This window comes from Nicotiana attenuata, unplaced genomic scaffold (assembly GCF_001879085.1).
Source record: "Nicotiana attenuata strain UT unplaced genomic scaffold, NIATTr2, whole genome shotgun sequence".
NCBI classification, from domain to species: domain Eukaryota; kingdom Viridiplantae; phylum Streptophyta; class Magnoliopsida; order Solanales; family Solanaceae; genus Nicotiana; species Nicotiana attenuata.
Window position 1 is genome coordinate 17,257 of NW_017672337.1, and position 19,253 is coordinate 36,509.

General features: G+C 37.2%; 1 protein-coding gene across 1 annotated transcript in view; it reads left to right on the forward strand.

The window, feature by feature from the left end:
- The first annotated feature begins 564 nt into the window (after positions 1-564).
- Positions 565-19,253, forward strand: part of LOC109212813 (DNA polymerase epsilon catalytic subunit A-like) — a 39,100-nt gene continuing 20,411 nt past the window's right edge. The window contains exons 1-24 of the mRNA XM_019376497.1: positions 565-878; positions 982-1,047; positions 1,220-1,279; positions 1,398-1,493; positions 3,394-3,554; positions 3,757-3,845; positions 3,963-4,180; positions 4,537-4,623; positions 4,714-4,848; positions 5,440-5,562; positions 6,112-6,195; positions 7,095-7,259; positions 7,476-7,652; positions 11,664-11,777; positions 12,072-12,176; positions 13,933-14,051; positions 14,138-14,279; positions 14,364-14,458; positions 14,587-14,692; positions 14,797-14,876; positions 14,981-15,157; positions 15,351-15,438; positions 15,586-15,666; positions 15,860-16,003. Of these exons, the coding sequence (XP_019232042.1) occupies positions 711-878; positions 982-1,047; positions 1,220-1,279; positions 1,398-1,493; positions 3,394-3,554; positions 3,757-3,845; positions 3,963-4,180; positions 4,537-4,623; positions 4,714-4,848; positions 5,440-5,562; positions 6,112-6,195; positions 7,095-7,259; positions 7,476-7,652; positions 11,664-11,777; positions 12,072-12,176; positions 13,933-14,051; positions 14,138-14,279; positions 14,364-14,458; positions 14,587-14,692; positions 14,797-14,876; positions 14,981-15,157; positions 15,351-15,438; positions 15,586-15,666; positions 15,860-16,003 (2,880 nt within the window). The 5' untranslated portion in view covers positions 565-710. The remainder of the gene's footprint in view (positions 879-981; positions 1,048-1,219; positions 1,280-1,397; positions 1,494-3,393; positions 3,555-3,756; positions 3,846-3,962; positions 4,181-4,536; positions 4,624-4,713; positions 4,849-5,439; positions 5,563-6,111; positions 6,196-7,094; positions 7,260-7,475; positions 7,653-11,663; positions 11,778-12,071; positions 12,177-13,932; positions 14,052-14,137; positions 14,280-14,363; positions 14,459-14,586; positions 14,693-14,796; positions 14,877-14,980; positions 15,158-15,350; positions 15,439-15,585; positions 15,667-15,859; positions 16,004-19,253) is intronic.

Consider the following 19,253-nt stretch of genomic DNA (forward strand, 5'->3'; position numbering starts at 1 on the left):
AACACTTGTCGGTTCTTTCCTGTTAGACCAAGCATCCCACATTTCCAGCACGCGGAGGCATAACATTCTGTTCTTTTTAACCGCAGCTTACTCTGGCGGCGAAATAGCCCGTGCCGGGCTGTCCTCGAGATTAACAATCAGAAGATTACCTTCAGAGACCATTGAAACCTTTCCCTTTGATCGAGCGAAGTATGTATGAGAAGCCAAAATACCACAAAACCAACCACCTAAAACATAACCTAACTTTATTCACACACAACAAAATTATTAGCTCAAAGCATTTAACAGACAGAGAACTGCACGCTGGGATGCAATGCACCTAGTAGTTAAAACGCTTCTATGCCTTATTTATCCTCATGAAAATTCTTTTTATTAATTAATTTTTGTATGCACTATATTATTTCGATACCAAGATGTAAAAAATCTTATGATGGGTAACCAAACCCAAATGGTTTAAAGTAGAATTCACATAAAGAAGACACTGGGCACCATTGTCATTTCAGATCTCAATAAAATAATAGAAAAAAGAAAGCGCGGGAAAGAGCAACCCCCTCTCAACTCCCCCCTCCCTTGCTCCCTCGTTTCAGCCTCTTTCCAGACCCTAAGACACTCATCAGAAAAACCGAACTCTATATCCAACTTCCGATTTCAATCCCTTCCCCAGCTCAAATAGCTATACCTTACTCGCCGGCGTTCACATCGTAAAAAGGATGAACGGCGGTGGAGATAATAGGCGCCGGGACTGGCGAGACACCACGAGGATTTCAAAGAAGCAGAAACTCATCCTTAGCTCCGAAGAACAACTCGAATGCAAGCTCGGATTCGATGTTTTCACCGAAGGAGATAAACGACTCGGCTGGCTTCTCACTCTGGCCTCTGTACTACTGCACCTCAAATTTTACCTCTTTTTTTTTTTTTTTTTGGAAATTTTAATGAATAAATGAATTTTAATTCTTTATGTTTTCTGATTCAATTTTGTAGTCTTCATGGGAGGATCAGGAGACCCGCAAAGTGTACAGTTGCGTCGATCTTTATTTCGTTTGTCAGGTAAAAATTATACTGTGATTTTGTTGATTATTTATGTGAAAAAAAGAAAACGTTATTTTTTGTGAGTTATTGATAGAATATTCTTACTGATGGTGTTTGTTTATTGATCTGAGAAAGGAAAAAATGAATTATTAATGTCTGTGGGGTTTTATGTGGGAATTTTTGATTGAAGGATGGTTCAACATTCAAAGCGAAGTATAAATTCAGGCCATATTTTTACGTGGCAACAAAGGTCAGTGATTTTTCTTGTGAAATGATTTAGCTTTCTATACTCAAAGAGAGGAAGGAGCTCTTTTTTTTTCTGGTGCACATTTCATATTTTTGTTGATGGTTGTGCTTTTGTTTGACAGGATAAAATGGAAATGGATGTGGAAGCATATTTGAGAAGGCGATATGAATCTCAAATTGCAGACATTGAAATTTTAGAGAAAGAGGATCTTGATCTTGTAAGTCTCTCAGCATCAAAGTTAGGATTCGCTTGTTTCACGAGTGCTCTCACTTTCAACAGTTCCATGTTGATGGAGTGTAGTGTATATGAGTGGGATCCCCCCCTCCCCACAAAATAAAAAGATCTATTGGATGGGTAAAGTGCGCCCAGAAATGCAGCTGGCCCATAACTTGATTTTGCATTCTATACACTTCCTATTTCCTGTTACTAGAATATTTTGTCAGCGGAGTCATCATTGTTTGAATGCTATGCACTAGAGAAAATAGGTCACATGTCTAGTCACGACGTGGCAAACTGGAGTCTGGAGATGTATATAGATTTAGGGAACTGGAACCACAGAAAAAATGCGGTGTTTTATGTTGTTATGTGTTTAAGCTTGTAAAACATGCTCAAACTGTTGGACTTTTTGAGCTCAGTACACAATTGTATGCAGCCCCCCTTGTAATTATCTCACAGGCTACAGGACATTCTTGCTGCTGAAATCAATATAGAACATTTAACAATAAAAAAACATGCTCAAACTAACACTGTTAGAGAGGTGTTAGAAAATAATTTACCCCCTTCACCCTCCACTTGGTATTTCCTTTCTGATTTACTAGGTAAGAGGAAACAACTTAACAAGGAATTTAATGAAACCATTTACGTTATCTATGGTGAAATAAGCATGAGAAATAACTTATTACACTGTATGGAAAGAAAGAAATAAGAGGTGTTTTGAAGGCAAGAAGGAGCAGCTGCAGTCTGTGAAATGTCGTTGTTTGCATTATTTGTACCATTGGAAAGATGAAAATGTTGTCATGAATTTACATAACACGCTGGACACGCTAGACTGTGTAGGATTTTAATGTTTTTAAGCCGGCACTATCTCTGTATTTACACAGTATCAAGCTGATACTGTTTTGATAAAATCTTCACCTTATCCTTAAAAAGAAAACACTAAAAAGGAACTTATATTCTAGCTTTCCCTGCTTTCTTTTTATTTAATGAAAGAAAGTTGGTGGCACTGATTTTTCTACCACAAATAAAGAAGGGTGTACAAGGGGCAACTACATGGAGATGTATATATATTTTGATCACCACAGTGTCTGGCCAGCTTGCACTCACCTGGACTAATTCCATGGGATACTTGTTACCTCCCACTAACATAGGTCGCCGGGTAACTCTGTCCACCAAGGTTTGAACAGATTGGAAGAAATTACCTAGTGTTTTTGCCTCTGTTGGGATTTGAACCTGAGACTTCATGGTACTCAATCCACTTCATTGACCACTAGGCCACACCCTTGGATGCAACTGCATGGAGATGTATATAAGTTGTCTTTAAACTGTTAATGAACTTAATTTAACTTTTATCCCATATATTAGTGTGCTTCCTTTTCAAGAAAGCTTGAAACACATAGCAATGTCCTACATTTTTGAGCTGCTGAGATTTTGCAGGAGGTTTAGAATTAGGTGTCAGCCTTTAGCTGCATTTCTACTAGCTTACAAGCTCAACTTTTCTCCATGGATTACAAATGTATAAAATTTAGAGTTGTCTAATCTCAAGGAAACTTTAAATAGCTGGATAGTTCTTAATATGGTTCAGTAAGCAGGGAAAGTAGGTCGGCATATGGCTCAAGTAAGAAGTAGATCTAGAGTGAATTGCACTTGTAAGGTCTGTGTATCTACGTTGTATTGCTCCAGACATAGTCACAAAAAAATGTTAAATGGCACATCACGAGGACAGGTTAAACAGCCAGGTTTAGTATTGATCCTGTGGTGAAAAAATTTCTAGCTATTGAAACTTCTACATTGTTGTTAAAAATTTCGACATCTGTTTACTGTTTGTTCTGGTTCATACCTACACTGTTTATTTTTATGCCTTCAGTATCTCTTCTGATGATTTTTTTGTCTTTTTTCAGAAAAACCATCTATCTGGCCTACGCAGATTGTATTTAAAAATATCATTTGATACTGTCCAACAGTTGATGCACGTGAAGAGGGATCTAACACATATTGTTGAGAGAAACCAAACGAAGTTTGATACCATAGAAGCATATGAATCTATACTGACAGGGAAAAGGTACTCTCTGATATTCTGAAATAATATCTATTAGCCATAAATGTACATTTGTTAAATACATAACGAAGTTCACATACCTTTTGAATGATTATCAGTTGTTTTCAAAAGTTTTACATTTCCTTATTAAATGACACCAATCATTTCATTTACGTTTTATTATGGTGGTACGTCAATCTTGAGGTGATTGTTTCCTGACATGCAGCAAGCAGCGAAGTCAAGATTTTATAGATTATATCACTGATCTACGTGAATATGATGTCCCGTACCATGTTCGCTATGCTATTGACAACGGTGATGTCCTTTCCAATGTTGTTCATTTTTCTGAAGTCTCTTGGTCAACACTTTTGTAATTTTTGGATTAACTGTTTTATGTGCTCTGATCTTAACGTTGAGATTTATATTTATTAGATGTTAGATGTGGCCAGTGGTACGATGTTAGTGTATCTAGTTCTGGGGTTATGTTAGAGAAGAGGACGGATCTCTTGCAGCGAGCTGAAGTTCATGTCTGTGCCTTTGATATCGAAACAACGAAGCTTCCTCTTAAGTTTCCTGACGCCGAATATGATTCCGTAATGATGATCTCATACATGGTTGATGGCCAAGGCTATCTCATTATTAACAGAGAGGTTCTCATTCTGTACTGCGTTTATGTAAACTTACATTTATTTTCTAATTCTAACTAAGTTTTGTGGATTTTGTTTTCCTGCCCATTATAAGAATCTGAGAAGTTATTAGTGATAGGCTTCATGATCTACATGATTTCTTCAGGTCTTCTTCACTGTGTTTGTCCATTTAGGGTCTTAGCATAGATTATATAGCTGGTTGTTGTTAATGTGATTCCTCTCTGGAGCGGCTCCCTAAGTAACATGTCTAAAAGAAATATGCTTATTTATTTTGGATATGTAGATTGATTATTACTTTATGCAATTATAACCTATTTGTTCTGATACCTTAAAAAGAACTAGTTCTTCTGAATTTTTAGTGTGTTGCGGAAGATATAGAGGATATAGAGTACACCCCAAAACCAGAGTATGAAGGGCACTTTAAAGTAACAAATGTGAAAAATGAGGTAATGGCATTATCTGCAACTTTGTACAATGTATATCTTTGCGATTTAGAATCACAATTCCACTATTGTACAACATTATTTTTGTCACAGGAAGGGCTCCTTAGACACTGGTTTGCACATATGCAAGTGGTGAAACCCGGCATCTATGTAACATATAATGGTGACTTCTTTGATTGGCCATTTTTGGAGACAAGAGCAACTCATTTTGGCTTGAGTATGAAGGATGTATGTAGCTCATTACTCTTAGACTGTTTTATGTTAGTCCTCTCGAGTAATTTATCTTTGAGCATTTTTTCTCTCTTTTCCTTTTTATGAATGGTTCTCTGGAATGATGCTACTTTGTTATTTTTGTTCCTGTCAATATCTAAATAATATGACTGTTTAATAAAGTTAAGAAAATTTTCCCGAAGCACCTAATTGAATATCTAACATTGCTCTCTATCCCATATCAACTTCACAATAATATAATTTGTCTGTGTCTAGGGGCAAAGATATATGAATTGTTTCCTTTTCTGAGGCATTAGACAAGTACCTTTTGGCTCAGTATACCAATGCTGCCAAAAAATCTTTTGTTTTCTGATTTTTCTCTGAACTCTTGCAGCTTATTGCTGTAATTCCAACAATCATGTAGTTCATAAAGGTTTCAGGTTCTTGTTGTGTTATGTTGTTGAGAATAACTTGTAAAATCGTCATTTTCGAAATTAGTATTATTTTCGTTTCTTTGCTTTTATGTTTTGTAGTTTCTCATTTCTGGCTTACACCCATGATACACACAAATTCTTTTTAATTTATCACTGCCCCTCTTTTGAGCTGCAGGAGCTTGGATTTTCTTGTGACAAGAATCAAGGGGAATGCCGTGCTAAATTTGCTTGCCATCTGGATTGTTTTGCTTGGGTCAAACGTGATAGTTATCTTCCTCAAGGAAGTCAGGGTCTGAAGGTGTATTTCATAACTTCTTTTGGTATTTTTATTGCTTATGCTCTCTTATTCTTCTTTTTCCCCGATTCCTTGTGATTTTACCTTTTACTGAAGATTTCATGTATTCCAGTAAGATCTTTCTTGTCTTCACACTATTTCTCTGCTTTTTTAGGGCTGCTGGTTGATAAAGTAATACTAAACTTTAATATTTTCTGTGAAATTCCACATATTTTTTGCCTAAAGAGCTCAAATCTGCTGAAAGTATTTCTCTTCTTTCATTATCTGCTTAGCTACGCTTGAAATTTATATGCTTGGAAAGATTCACGTTGGGCTGGAAGGTGGTTATTCCCTCTATAATCAGATTACATTTCTTTTTGCTTCTTCAGAATTACATAGGTTCCTACAGTACTTCCTTTTGAGGATAATTTTTTGGAAATCCAAAGAAATCGCTTCATTTTCTTTTGCTCATGAAATTCCAGCATATTTGGATAAACTTTTATATTGTAACTATATCTGACTCGGCATTGTGATCTCCGATGTAACTATTGCCATATTCCACTTCTAACTCAGGCTGTTACGAAGGCCAAGTTGGGTTACGATCCTCTAGAAGTTAATCCTGAGGATATGGTTCGCTTTGCAATGGAAAAACCGCAGGTATGAGCTACTTAAAATTGGTTTGTCTTAATAAGTTAACTTAAAAGATGATCTTTTGCTATAAAAGTGCTAAGACTTATGATTGATATACAGACCCGAGCTCCTGCTTGACAATTTATGATGGAAAATATGTGTATAGCTTCCATTATATATGGATTTCACAATCTTCATCAAATGTTCATTTGACTATACCAGTAGCTCGACCAGATCCAAGACTTATGTATGAGCTTTAGCTTGCAAGTCCATTTAGTTTCCCTGCTGCATCAATGCATGCCTTTGAACTTTTCTCTAGTCCAAAGACTGCTCACCGTTAAAAGGGATGTTTATTTACTTCCAAGTCATCACTGTTACTTTGTAATATCTGCCCCATTTTTGCACATTTCATGGTAGAATTTGAGGATTAATTTCTCTGGTTGCATGTGGTAGCCAAATTACCCTCTCTGATTTGAGGGTTGTGATCCATTTGTCTTCTCTCGATAGCATTTTGGAATTCTTACAAATGTCTTAATTTGCTTCGTCAGCACTCTTTCAGTACCACTATTAAGATGCATAGCCAGAATATATAAAGAATTGACCTTAGTAGATTCCTAATATGAACTTCTGTTTGGGTTGCCAATTCTTTTGGAGTATTCATCCATGGAATTAGCGGCCAAGAGTAGAGCTCATTCCACAATTGTGCTTGTGTAACCCTGATTTCCATTCTGGCTAATACTATAAATCTATAATTACTATTTCTTCCCCTCAAACAATTGTGATTTGCTGAGAAATATATGAGTGCTTAATCTGATAAAGGAGAAACATATAGAGAAGTGGAATACATTCGTGTCTTTTGCACTTCATTTGCTGGAGGACGTACAGTCTAGATAACCTAACACTTGTTTGTTTGAATGGTTTTGCAGATGATGGCTTCATATTCTGTTTCAGATGCTGTTTCAACTTACTACTTGTATATGACTTATGTTCATCCCTTCATTTTCTCCCTTGCAACCATAATACCTATGCCGCCAGATGAAGTCTTACGCAAAGGAAGTGGGACTTTGTGTGAAATGCTTCTTATGGTCCAGGTAGATGGCCTTTAGAAGCCTTTTCCTGATTTCTTTTCTGGTTCTCTGTTAGTTCCTTGTTTATGATTTTTAGTTTCATAGTTGGTGCCTCTTCAGTGTTTGAATTCATTTGACTTGGAAAAGAGGACAAAGAAAATCCCTACTCATGCATTCTGCTTTTCATCTGCATGGTAACGGTCTTGTTTTGGTTTTCTTCTGCATTTCTCGTTCGTGCAGGCTTATAAGGCAAATGTTATCTGTCCAAACAAGCACCAGTCTGATCCAGAGAAGTTTTATGGTAGTCAACTCCTTGAGAGTGAGACTTATATTGGTGGTCATGTGGAATGCCTAGAAAGTGGTGTATTCAGATCCGACCTTCCAACTAGTTTTAAGCTCGACCCGTCTGCCTATGAGGTAAACCATGTTGTAAAGATTTCTCTTCCTCCAGATTAGAAAAATTTATGCCACTACGACTTTATGACCTATTCTACTAGATACTATATTTCTTCACCATTTTAAAATATTACTATAATCACTTCTTTTACTAATATAACACTCTATGTAAGCTTTCTTTTTTCTGTTAATCCTCCACGGATATTGAAGTAGGTAATCTATTTCGGGACAAAGGAATAGAGGAGTTGTTCCTCCTCAAACCATCTACTCCTATTTGATAATACTATAAACTTTTTGGCACTAAGCATGAAGCCTTGGCTTAATATATGGATGTCTGTTGATTATATTTTCATGAATATTGACTTTGAAGGGAATAATATATTTGCTCTCCAACTGCCTCTTGACAAACATAACAAAATATCATAATGACGTGAATATATTTCCATCTAGTCTAGCAGATTACTACTCTATGTTAAGGATGAACTAACATTAGCTTGGACTCTGTTGCCTGGGTTGTTTCTTTGAAGAAAATGTCTTTGTTGAGCTTTACTTTAAACGAAGCTAAGCATACAAACTTTAAGATCATGCTTAGAGTAGACTAAGTTATCGTTTTTTGAAGATTAAGATGTATGAATCTGAATACATATCATATTATCTCTAAATCTAAACACGGGATAATTAAGAATCTTTGTTTTCTCATCCTATGAATGTATATATTTATCTTTATTTAAAAATTAGTAAAATAAAATTCAGAAAAATAATTACTCCCTCCCGCCATATTATATGGGTATGACATAGTTTGACTGGTACGAAGTTTAAAAAAGAAAGACTTTTGCAACTTGTGGTGTAAAACAAGCCATAGACATTTGTACGACTATAAATCTATTTATTAAGCATAAAATGATAAGTTTAACGTTAAATCGTTTCTAAATTTAGAAAGATGTCAATTCTTTTTGGGACAAACTAAAAAGGAAAGTAGTTCCACATAAATTCGGTGGGAGTATTAAGTATGATATCTACGAAGTGTTAGAGAAAATCTTAATTTACATAGTGCTGTAAAAAGTTGTGTTTGATGAAGTATGCTCCAACGACAGTGATGGAGGTGAGGCTGTTGGCGTGGTGGCAGGTGATGGTAGTGGTGCCCGATAGTGGTGGTTGTGAAATGATGGTTGGTGGCGGTTGTGTGGTGATGGTGCAGTGGCGTGTGGTAGTAAAAGATCACCTTGGCAGGAATCTCTAAGTAAAAAACATTTTCAGACTATATACAGATTTCTAAGATAAAGTAGATGGGTGGTGAAGCGGCTATGAAGGCACATGTACACCTTCATTCCTCATTGCGAATTAGCTGAAAAATGCTAAAAATGGATATTGGGAATGGAATAAGGATGTCTTTGGGAGGGAAGAGCTGAAAATGAGGGAGCTGTGGGAGGTGGAAAGAGTGGAAGGGGTGAGGGAGCTTGAGTAAAGGGAAAGGGCAAGGGAGAGGAATGAGGAAGTAACGTGAGAGCTAGCTTTGGTAGCACTAGCGTAAGAGACTAGTTGAGGCAGATATTGAGGGCATTTCGATCAAAGGAGGAGGATTTTGTTACTAAATTCAATCATAGGGTAGCGGTTGTAAATAAAAGAAGGAAGCTTATAGAGTCCTTATAAGTAGATGCGGTGCTTTTTGACGAAGAGGAGAAGGTAAAAGGGACAACAATGACATTTTTAATGTTTGTATATGCAGTAAGTGAGTTGGAGACTTAAATTGAGCGGATTATGTTCAACCAAATAGGCGAGGAGAAGAGAGAGAGAGTGGTTGGAAAGGGCTTTTGAGGAAGATGAGGTGAGGGGAAAGGTGGATAGCTGTGCACGAGAAGTCTTCGGGGCATGATTATTTTACACTTGCTCTCTAGTTTCTTCCACAATGTTGGAGCACAATTAAGGAGGAGGTGCTAGAGACTATTGCTGCATTCCAATAACTAGGACAATTCCAGAGAAAACATCAATGTAACATTTTCCGGCTGTCAACATCACCCTTCTTGTAAGCGCTCCTTAGAATGTGAACTGTTAATTTGTTAGAATATTAGAGGTAGTGTTAACTGTTTGTCCCTGATAAGTTAAGTATAAAATGTTGTTTGATGGAGCAATATAGAGAGAGGAAGAGGGATTTACATATGGTGTTCATCGACTTAGAGAATACTTACGATAAAGTGCCGAGGGAGGTGATGTGGAGATGTTTGGAGGCTAGAGGTGTTCCTGTTGCATGCATTAGGGCTATTAACGACATGTATGATGGTGCTAAGACTCGGACGAGAACAGTGAGAAGGGACTTGGAACACTTCCTGGTTGTGATGGAGTTGCATCCGGGGTTAGCCCTCAGCCCATTTCTGTTTGCCCTGTCGATCGACGCGCTGACGCGTCACATTCAAGGGGAGGTGCCGTGGTGCATGTTATTTGCTGATGACATTGTACTGATTGACAAGACGCGATGTGGTGTTAATTAGGTTAGAGATTTGGAGATAGACCCTGGAGTCTAAAGGTTTCAAATTGAGCAGGATCAAAACAGAATACTTGGAGTGCAAGTTCAGTGGCGCGTCTCAGGAAGTGGACGAAGACGTGAGGCTTGATTCACAAGTCATCCCTTGGAAAGAAAGTTTCAAGTACCTTGGGTCTCTTATATAAGGGAATGAGGAGATCGACGAGGATGTCACACACCGTATTGGGGCGGGATGGATAAAATGGAGGTTCGCTCCCATGACCAGAAGATGAAGGTGATTGAAATGAGGATGTTGAGATGGATGTGCGAGCATACCAAGTTAGATAAAATTAAAAGTCAAGTCATCCGTGAGAAGTTGGGTGTGACCCATGTGGAGGACAAGACGAGGGAGGCGAGACTTAGATGGTTCAGGCATGTGAAGAGGAGAGCCACTGATGCTCCGGTGAGGAGGTGTGAGAGGCTGGCTTTGGAGGGCCAACAAAGATGTAGAGGCAGGCTGAAAAAGTAATTAGAAGAGGTGATTAGGCGAGATATGGCGTTGCTCTAGCTTACTGAGGACATGACTATGAATAGGAAGGTGTGGAGGTTGAGAATAAAGGTAATGGGTTAGGTAGCCAAGTGTTGTCCTTGTTTGTGACAACATCTTTGATACACCACTTAGTGTCTTTCGTGTATTTTCGTATCCCTAGACTTCTGTTCTACTTGTTGTTGTCTTTGTTTCGGTTTTCTTATTGCATTACCTAGTGCTAAAATTGTATGTTTGCTTCGGTTGTCAGATCGGTTTGCTTGTTATTGCCCTTTCCCTTTTCCCTTCCTGAGCCGATGGTCTACCGGAAACAGCCTCTCTGCCTTCTTAAAGGCAGGGGTAAGGTCTGTGTACACTTTACCCTCCCCAGACCCCACTTGTGGGATTATACTGGATATGTTGTTGTTGTTGTTGTTTGTCTCTCACCCTTACAAATTATTTGATATAAAACCTTATAATGAGTACATCTAATAAAAGTTCTTTTCGTCCCAATTTTTATGTTCTTGGTTGCCTTTTATGGAGCTCAGCAGTTTAATGTTTTTGTGAAGTATTAGATTCGAGTTTGATGGTTAGTTGTGAAAATGGTGGTTGGAAAATGTATAAAGGCTATAAAGATGTCAGATGGAATGAGAGTACATGTTAATTTTACTATTTTGAATCACAAATTTTGTCATTTAAATGACCAAGCGTATGACCTCCTTGCTTAAATAACAATTTTATTTTTCCATCTCAAAAAAAGAATTTGTGTCATTTAAGCAAGGAGGTCATACGCTTGAATAGACTAAAGCACAAATGCAGGGTAGCGAGTCGGCCAAAGAGTACAATAGATATCTCATAATTCATTATCTAGTATCAACTACTCAGGAGTTGGTTGTATTCTTGTTGTGTACACTAACTACATCCTATATTCTTTGAAGACTTGCCTTTTAAAATCTTTGGTGTATATTGTAATTAGCTTTTGATACTTCCGAGGGTTCTTCTATTCCATTGTACTAGTGACTAACATTAAGTTTCTCAACTTCTCCAGCTATTGATCAACAACCTTGATAGAGATCTGCAGTATGCCATTGTAGTTGAGGGGAAGATGGATTTGGAATCTGTCATAAATTATGATGAAGTGAAGAATGCCGTTATGGAAAAGGTAATGCGTCCTTCGTTTTTCATTTTTAATAGTTTTGGCTGAGTTGAGGCATTCAGCCATCTTTATGTGTCTTTTATCTGCCGCATGAGAGATTTGACAAGTATTCTCCTGGCACCGAAGGCCATATCCGACATGAGTGGGATTTGTTGTCTTGGAAGTTCGAGATTTCCTTTTTGTTTTCCTCTTATTGCGTAACTTAATAATCTGAGAAAAACTTTAGATGTATGCTGAATCTTTATCTCCTCTCAGACCATTTTTTTTAAAATCATAAGCGTCTTAACTATCTAATTGCAGTTAATGAGATTGCGAGATAATCCTTTAACGGAAGAATGTCCCCTCATATATCACCTTGATGTCGCTGCAATGTATCCAAACATCATATTGACAAATAGGCTTCAGGTATGTCAGTTTTCATTTTCATTTTTTGAAGAGTTTCTCTGGCGTGTTAGTGTACATGACTTTTGTTACTTTCTTTTGCCCATATTGAATGAATTCTTTTTCCTGTTCTGAACAGCTTAGATAAGTTGGAAGTCTGTCTTTCAGTTTTAAATGGAGGAAATTGTGGGCCAACAAGTTATTTTTGTATGTGTATATTTTAGGAAATTGATAAGGTAAAAAGAATTCCCCAGACCCCACACCGTGGGAAGACACTGGTTTTGTTGTTGTTGTTGCTAAAGTAAAATGAATTTGGGAGGGTAAAACACACTTTAAATTTTTTTCTCTTTTTGAAAAGTATATGTTAAAATTTATTTTAGGGAAGTGGACATATCTTAAAGAATGTCCCAGAGGGAGGTTGACTGTTAATTCAGAACAGAGGGAGTACTTTTTGCCAATTTGTTCACTACCTACCAAATGTCAAGACAAATACTATATCCCTTTTTTGGACAAGGTAAATAATTTTACTAATGGTGGGGAGGCCCCATATACTAGCCGTATGGCAAAAATAAATTTTCTTTTAACATCTTTGTTTGTCTGGAATGCAAAGAAAACTTTGCTACAGATGATGTTTATCACAAGTGATGCCTCTGTTTCGAACTGGAACCTTGTGTACATGCTTCTGGTTCTAAGATAAACTTTGGTTTGCCGCATAGGGCAGCACAATAATTTGACTACTAAAGCAGTACTATCTCTGTGCGGTTAACTATGCTGATGTGGAACATATTGACATTAATATTTCAAACTACACTCCAGTAGCAGTAGCAGAGGCAATGATTTCACTAAGGGGTGTCAAACTATAAAGAAGTAAACACACGAAGAAGTTAAGGGGGTTCAACATAAAGTATATATACATAAAAATAAAGTTTTGACTCGGCTACACAGTGTAATTTCTCCGGCGAAGGAGTGTCAATTGACACCCCTTAGCCTAAGGTGGCTCCGCCACTGTCCAGTAGCTGGAATAAACAGGCGAGAATTCGGTGGTAAGGAAAGAACAATTAAGGACTAGCAATACATGATGCTAGATATTGAAGACTAGTAGGGTTTTGTTGACTGCTTAATGCTTATCTTGCATGACTTTTAAACCTTTTACTTTTTCTTGTTGCATTCTGCTTTAAAGTCAGCACCTTGGTCTTTGGTGATTAATTTCTTGTAATTGGAGATAGTAATTGCACACTACCTTGTCTAAAGGACCTGCTTAAAACTGGATATTTGCAACAATCTTGGGATGAAGATAACTCACATGCTAGTCATTAGAACAGTAACTAAGGGCATTCTGGAACACCAAACTTTAAAAGAATAGAATCTTAAGAATATAATTATCTGTCAATTAGAGTTTCTAGAGGAGACAAGGCAGAAGACAGGGTATGAGTAATAAAAGTTTCAATCAGAGACTCGCTAGAAGAATGTGAATCATTTAAATAGTAGATTCTAAGGGGCATACTTCACACAAAAACAATCATATCTGGAGTCGATTAGAATGAAATATCTATTTCTTCTACTTCTACCCTTCGTGTGGATCTTTTATAGCTGGCACCCAATCTACACTCAAAACATCAAGTGCTGAACAGCTGGCACATACTGACTGTTACTTCTGTTTCCTCCCCTAATGGATGAGGAACTTGATGTTGGGGGCATTGCATCTCTTTGTTGTGCATGTAGTTTGCATTTTATATTTGGTGACCATTTTAAATTAACTATAATTACTTGATTCCATCAGCCACCATCAATAGTTTCAGATGAGATATGCACTGCATGCGACTTTAATCGTCCTGGCAAAAAGTGTCTCCGGAAGCTTGAATGGGTTTGGCGTGGTGAAACGTACATGGCAAAGAGAAGGTAAATTTTTTAGTCATCTATTACAAAATAGGCACCTTATATGGATTGCTACTGAAACTTGAAATTTTGTTTATACCAAATATCAGTGATTATTACCACATAAAGAGGCAGCTCGAGTCTGAACTTGTCGAAGTAGGAGATGGTCAACGATCACAGTCTTTTCTTGATTTGCCTAAAGCAGATCAACAAGCAAAGCTGAAGGACCGCTTAAAGAAATATTGTCAAAAGGTAAGTGCTGAGTTTGGAGTGCGATCTTCCTTTCACTTCCTTTTCTGGCACAATTGAATGGTCCATTTCGTTCTATTTTCTTAGGCATATAAAAGAGTCCTGGAAAAGCCGGTCACAGAACTTCGAGAAGCAGGGATCTGCATGCGAGAAAATCCTTTCTATGTTGACACCGTACGGAGGTAAGACCTGGTTATGTATCGTTTGTTCATCTATAGTATTTTGATTTGCTGTACTATGACACCATCAGTTTGGAATTTTTCAGCTGTTCCCAAGTTTTCTCATATGAATTTTTGTTTTCTGTTAAAAGTTTCCGAGATAGGCGATATGAATACAAAGGGCTTAATAAAGCTTGGAAGGGTAAGCTGTCTGAAGCAAAGGCTAGTGGAAATTCCATAAAAATTCAAGAAGCACAGGTGCATTCATGTGTCTTTCTACTAGTTGAGCTCACTCTGGTTTTGATGAGTATAAATAATGTTATATATCACTAATCGATCTACATTTTCATTGATTTTCACAGGACATGGTAGTTCTGTACGATTCATTGCAGCTGGCTCATAAATGCATTTTGAATTCCTTTTATGGTTATGTCATGCGAAAGTATGTTTATTTGCTATTTCTCAGCACACTGTCCTGTTCTGTTCTATGTAGCAATATATTTCTTCAGGCAATGTCACTACAAAGTTTCCTTTCCCCTTCTTCAGGGGTGCAAGGTGGTACTCAATGGAGATGGCTGGAGTTGTTACGTATACGGGCGCAAAAATCATTCAGAATGCTCGGTTATTGGTTGAAAAAATTGGAAAACCCCTCGAATTAGACACAGATGGTATCTGGTGTGCATTACCAGGCTCTTTTCCTGAGAATTATACATTCAAGACAAAGTATGAATTAGTTCTTAAGATGCATCGTTTTTTCAAGTGTTATTGCTATCACCCTTTCTTCTATTCTTGTAATCCGTGGGTATATATTTATTTTCGAAGTAAAATTCTTTTTTGTAAAGGTTTATCCTTTATATTAAGAATTTTTCTCTGCTGTGATAATGGATATCATGATGATTATGGATATGTATTTCAGAGATCCAAAAAAGAAGCTGACGATCTCCTATCCTTGTGTTATGCTGAATGTTGATGTGGCAAGAAACAACACCAATGATCAGTACCAGGTTTGAGGGGACACCGGTCCTGTACTTTGCTTGTTTCACTTTCAGATGGTTCTTGCATGACTGTTATTACTTGTTGTAACCTTAAAGAAACTAGAAACATCGTTTTCTACTGTATAAAAGAAACTATTGTGTTCTTCCATTTTTCAGACTCTGAAGGACCCCATCAATAAGACGTATACAACACACAGTGAATGCTCAATTGAGTTTGAAGTCGATGGACCATATAAGGTGAAGCACAAACACCTAGCACTTATCTTTAAACAAACTTCAGTGTTCATTTTGTCATTCCTTTTTGGAACTTTCTGCTGTTTAATAAGGCATGATAACTCACTAGAACATAAACTTACCAATTTCAAAAAAGAAAAAACTAAGGCATGATAACTATGTTGATCATCCTTCTAATTTGTTCTTCTGCAAGTAGGCAATGATTCTTCCTGCTTCCAAGGAAGAAGGTATTCTGATTAAGAAGCGCTATGCAGTTTTCAACGATGATGGTACGCTTGCTGAGCTTAAAGGTTTTGAGATTAAACGTAGAGGTGAGCTAAAGCTCATCAAAGTTTTCCAGGTACTCTCTTCATTTGTTGAATACCCAACTTATCCTTTTCTTTCGGGTAAAAGTTGTTTCTTCTTCTCTTATATACTTTCTGAAATCGTTTTCTCAGTTATTGTGTCCATTCACTTGTCACCAATTGCTGTAAAAAAGAAAGAGCATATCCAGCCTTCATGTTGTTTTAGTTTCTGATTCCAGCCGTTTCCTGATTCAGCATAGATTCCATTTTCTTTTGTTGTTATGTCGCAGCTGTCAGGTTCTGAGACCCTTTACCATATATATATTTGAATCTGATAGATCTGTTCATCTAGAGCAATATTAAATAGTTCGGTTTGCGGAATGATAAGGGGACAGCATTTGCTCCTTATTTTAACATGTAGAATACTTGGAGTAGGCTTCTTTAAATGATACCACCAGGGTATTTGAAGAAACTCATCTAAAATGTAGTTCTTTTTTCTTTTCTTTTTAAAATTCAGAGGAACTTTAAGATATAAAACGGGTCAGCAATCAATGTTCAGTGTTTGGGAAAATGGTGTAGTAATATGCAAATTATTAGGTTGTGACTTTCTCAGTTATTCTCTGGCAAAATGTTTTCTAACAGTTGATGAGACAAATATCTAGGTAACTCAACTTGCTAATTTATGGAACCCCATACCAGAGTACTGTTTCTCAGAATGATTTTACCGTGTGCATTTGTAGGGGTAACATATGGTAATCTTGATTTCAAGTAGCTCACATTAAACTTTTTGACCATGGTCTATATCAACTACCAATTGGTACAATGTTTACTCCCGATGTAGTTCTTTCCGTAGTTGACTTATTTGTTATGGCAAATCTTGTGACGTCTTGGGTTTTTCTTTTTTTGGGCTAAAAAATTAGGATCCAAAGGGACTTTAATTCCCGTCTTTTCTTATATAGAAGTCCTAGGCTATACCATGTTAGATAAATGAGTGACTTTAGATGTTGAGAAGAAAAGTAACAAAGAAAAACTAGTTAAAATTGATCTTTTCTACTGTACTAAGAATTCATGTCCGCTGGTTGTTATATCTAAAATCGTGTGATTCTTTCACATTGCCTTGTGGGTTAGTATTCTTAGGCATTGGTCTTCCCATTGCTTGGTATTAGATGGTGTTAAATTCAAGAAGAAGAAGAAGACTTCTATGTATTTCTTGTGTATTTTACATCTCACATCAAACATGTCTTTATGCAGAAGTCCTAAACTATTCTAGGAAATAAAATAAAAGTGAATAATGACGGAATATTCAGTTAAGCTAATTATGATACAATCTTCTTACTATCAAGCTATTAATTAAAATATGATTCTTATCCTACAATTAAGCTGGTCAACACGCCCCCTCAAGTTGGTGCAAAGATGTTGCACATGCCCAACTTGCAAAGCAGTGTATGGAAAGTCAGTTTGTTGAGACCTTTGGTAAACACATCGGCTAGCTATTTTTCTAATGACATATGGCACAGGCTTAAGACACCACTCGTGACTTTTTCTTTGATAAAGTGTCGATCAATTTCAACATGCTTTGTTCGGTCATGCTGGACTGGATTATGAGCTATACTAATGGCAGCCTTGTTATCACAATTCAAGGAAAGTTTCCCCTTTTCAAACAATCTCAATTCCTCTAGTAGCTTTTGTAACCACAAAAGTTCACAGACACCTTGGGCCGCAACTTTATATTTTGCCTCTGCACTTGATCTAGCAACTACACTTTGCTTCTTGCTTTTCTAAGTAACCAAGTTTCCTCGTACGAGTTTACAATAGAGATCTAGCCCAATTCGTGTCTGTCAAGGCTTCTATCTAGAGGTGACCATGTTTGGAGAAAAACAGACCTTTTCTGAGAGCAGACTTCAGATACTGTAAAATGTGAAAGACATCTTGCATATGAGGGTCTCGGGGATCATGCATGAACTGACTCACAAGGTTGACTACTGAATAGGCTATGTTTGGTCTAGTGTGGAAGAGATAAACGTCTTCCAACCACTCTTTGATATCTTTCTTTATCAACTGACTCTTTAGTTCCACTTTGTAACTTGTGATAACTTTTAATGGGCGATTCTGCCGGTTTGCAACCTGTCATAGCAGTTCCTTTCAAGAGATCAAGAATATACTTCCTCTGAGAAATAAAGATTCCTCTTTTTGATCTAGCAACCTCAATTCCCAAGAAGTACTGCAATTTTCCTAGATTGTTGATTTCAAATTCCTCTGCCAACAACTTCCTTAACTTCTTCAACTGGTTAATCTCCTCTTTGTCATCTCTTATCATCAAGATAAACTATCAGAAGAGTGAGTTTATCCTTTTGATGTCTTATAAAGAGGGTGTGATCATCATTGCTTTGTTGGTAGCCGAAGGAGATCATTGCTTTGCAGAATCTATCAAACAAAGCTCTAGGGGATTGCTTAAGTCTGTGCAAGGCTTCCTTCGATATGCCTACTTTTCCTTGACTTTGATCAGTATCAAATCCAGGAAGAATCTCCATATACACCTCTTCTTCAAAATCTCCATGAAGAAGTGCGTTCTTCACATCAAACTATTGTATGTTGCGATCAAGATAGCTGTACAAGACAAAAGAATTCTGATAGTGTTCATTTTAGCAACATGGGCATATATCTCTTGATAATCCACTCCATAAGCCTGAGTGAATCTTTTAGCCACCAATCTTACTTTGAATCTTCCAATTGAGGTGTCAGTTTTGTGCTTCATAGTGAAGGCCTATTTGCAGCCAACTAACTTCTTTTCTGGTAGTGAAGTGAAAAGTTCCTATGTTTTATTTTTTGACAAGGCCTTCATTTCTTCAATCATAGCTTGCTTCCATTTAAGATGTGCAAAAACTTCCCTCCGATTCTGCGGAATAGACACAGAAGAAATAGATAAGGCAAATGCCCTATTGGAGGGAGACGAAGAATTATAGGAGAAAATTAGGTAAATGGTGTTTGGTGGTGCAAGAGCTGACTCCTTTTCTGTGAGCAATAGGCAAATCTAACTCATTAAAAAATGTAGATAACTCACCAGAAGGTTCAGCTTCGGCAGATTGCATGATGACTTCTCCTACTCTATTTCTACTTGAGTAAGTTTTCACATCAGGCCTATCCAAATGCCTAATAGACTTCCCGTGAATTCTTTCTCCAATTTCATTTTCTACAGTGGTAGCGGTAGTGATAGTGGTTTCAATAGTGGAACTTGAGAGAATATCTCCTCCTCTTTATAATATTGAAATAGGGCTCAGATTCTCGAAAGATAACATCCATGCTGAC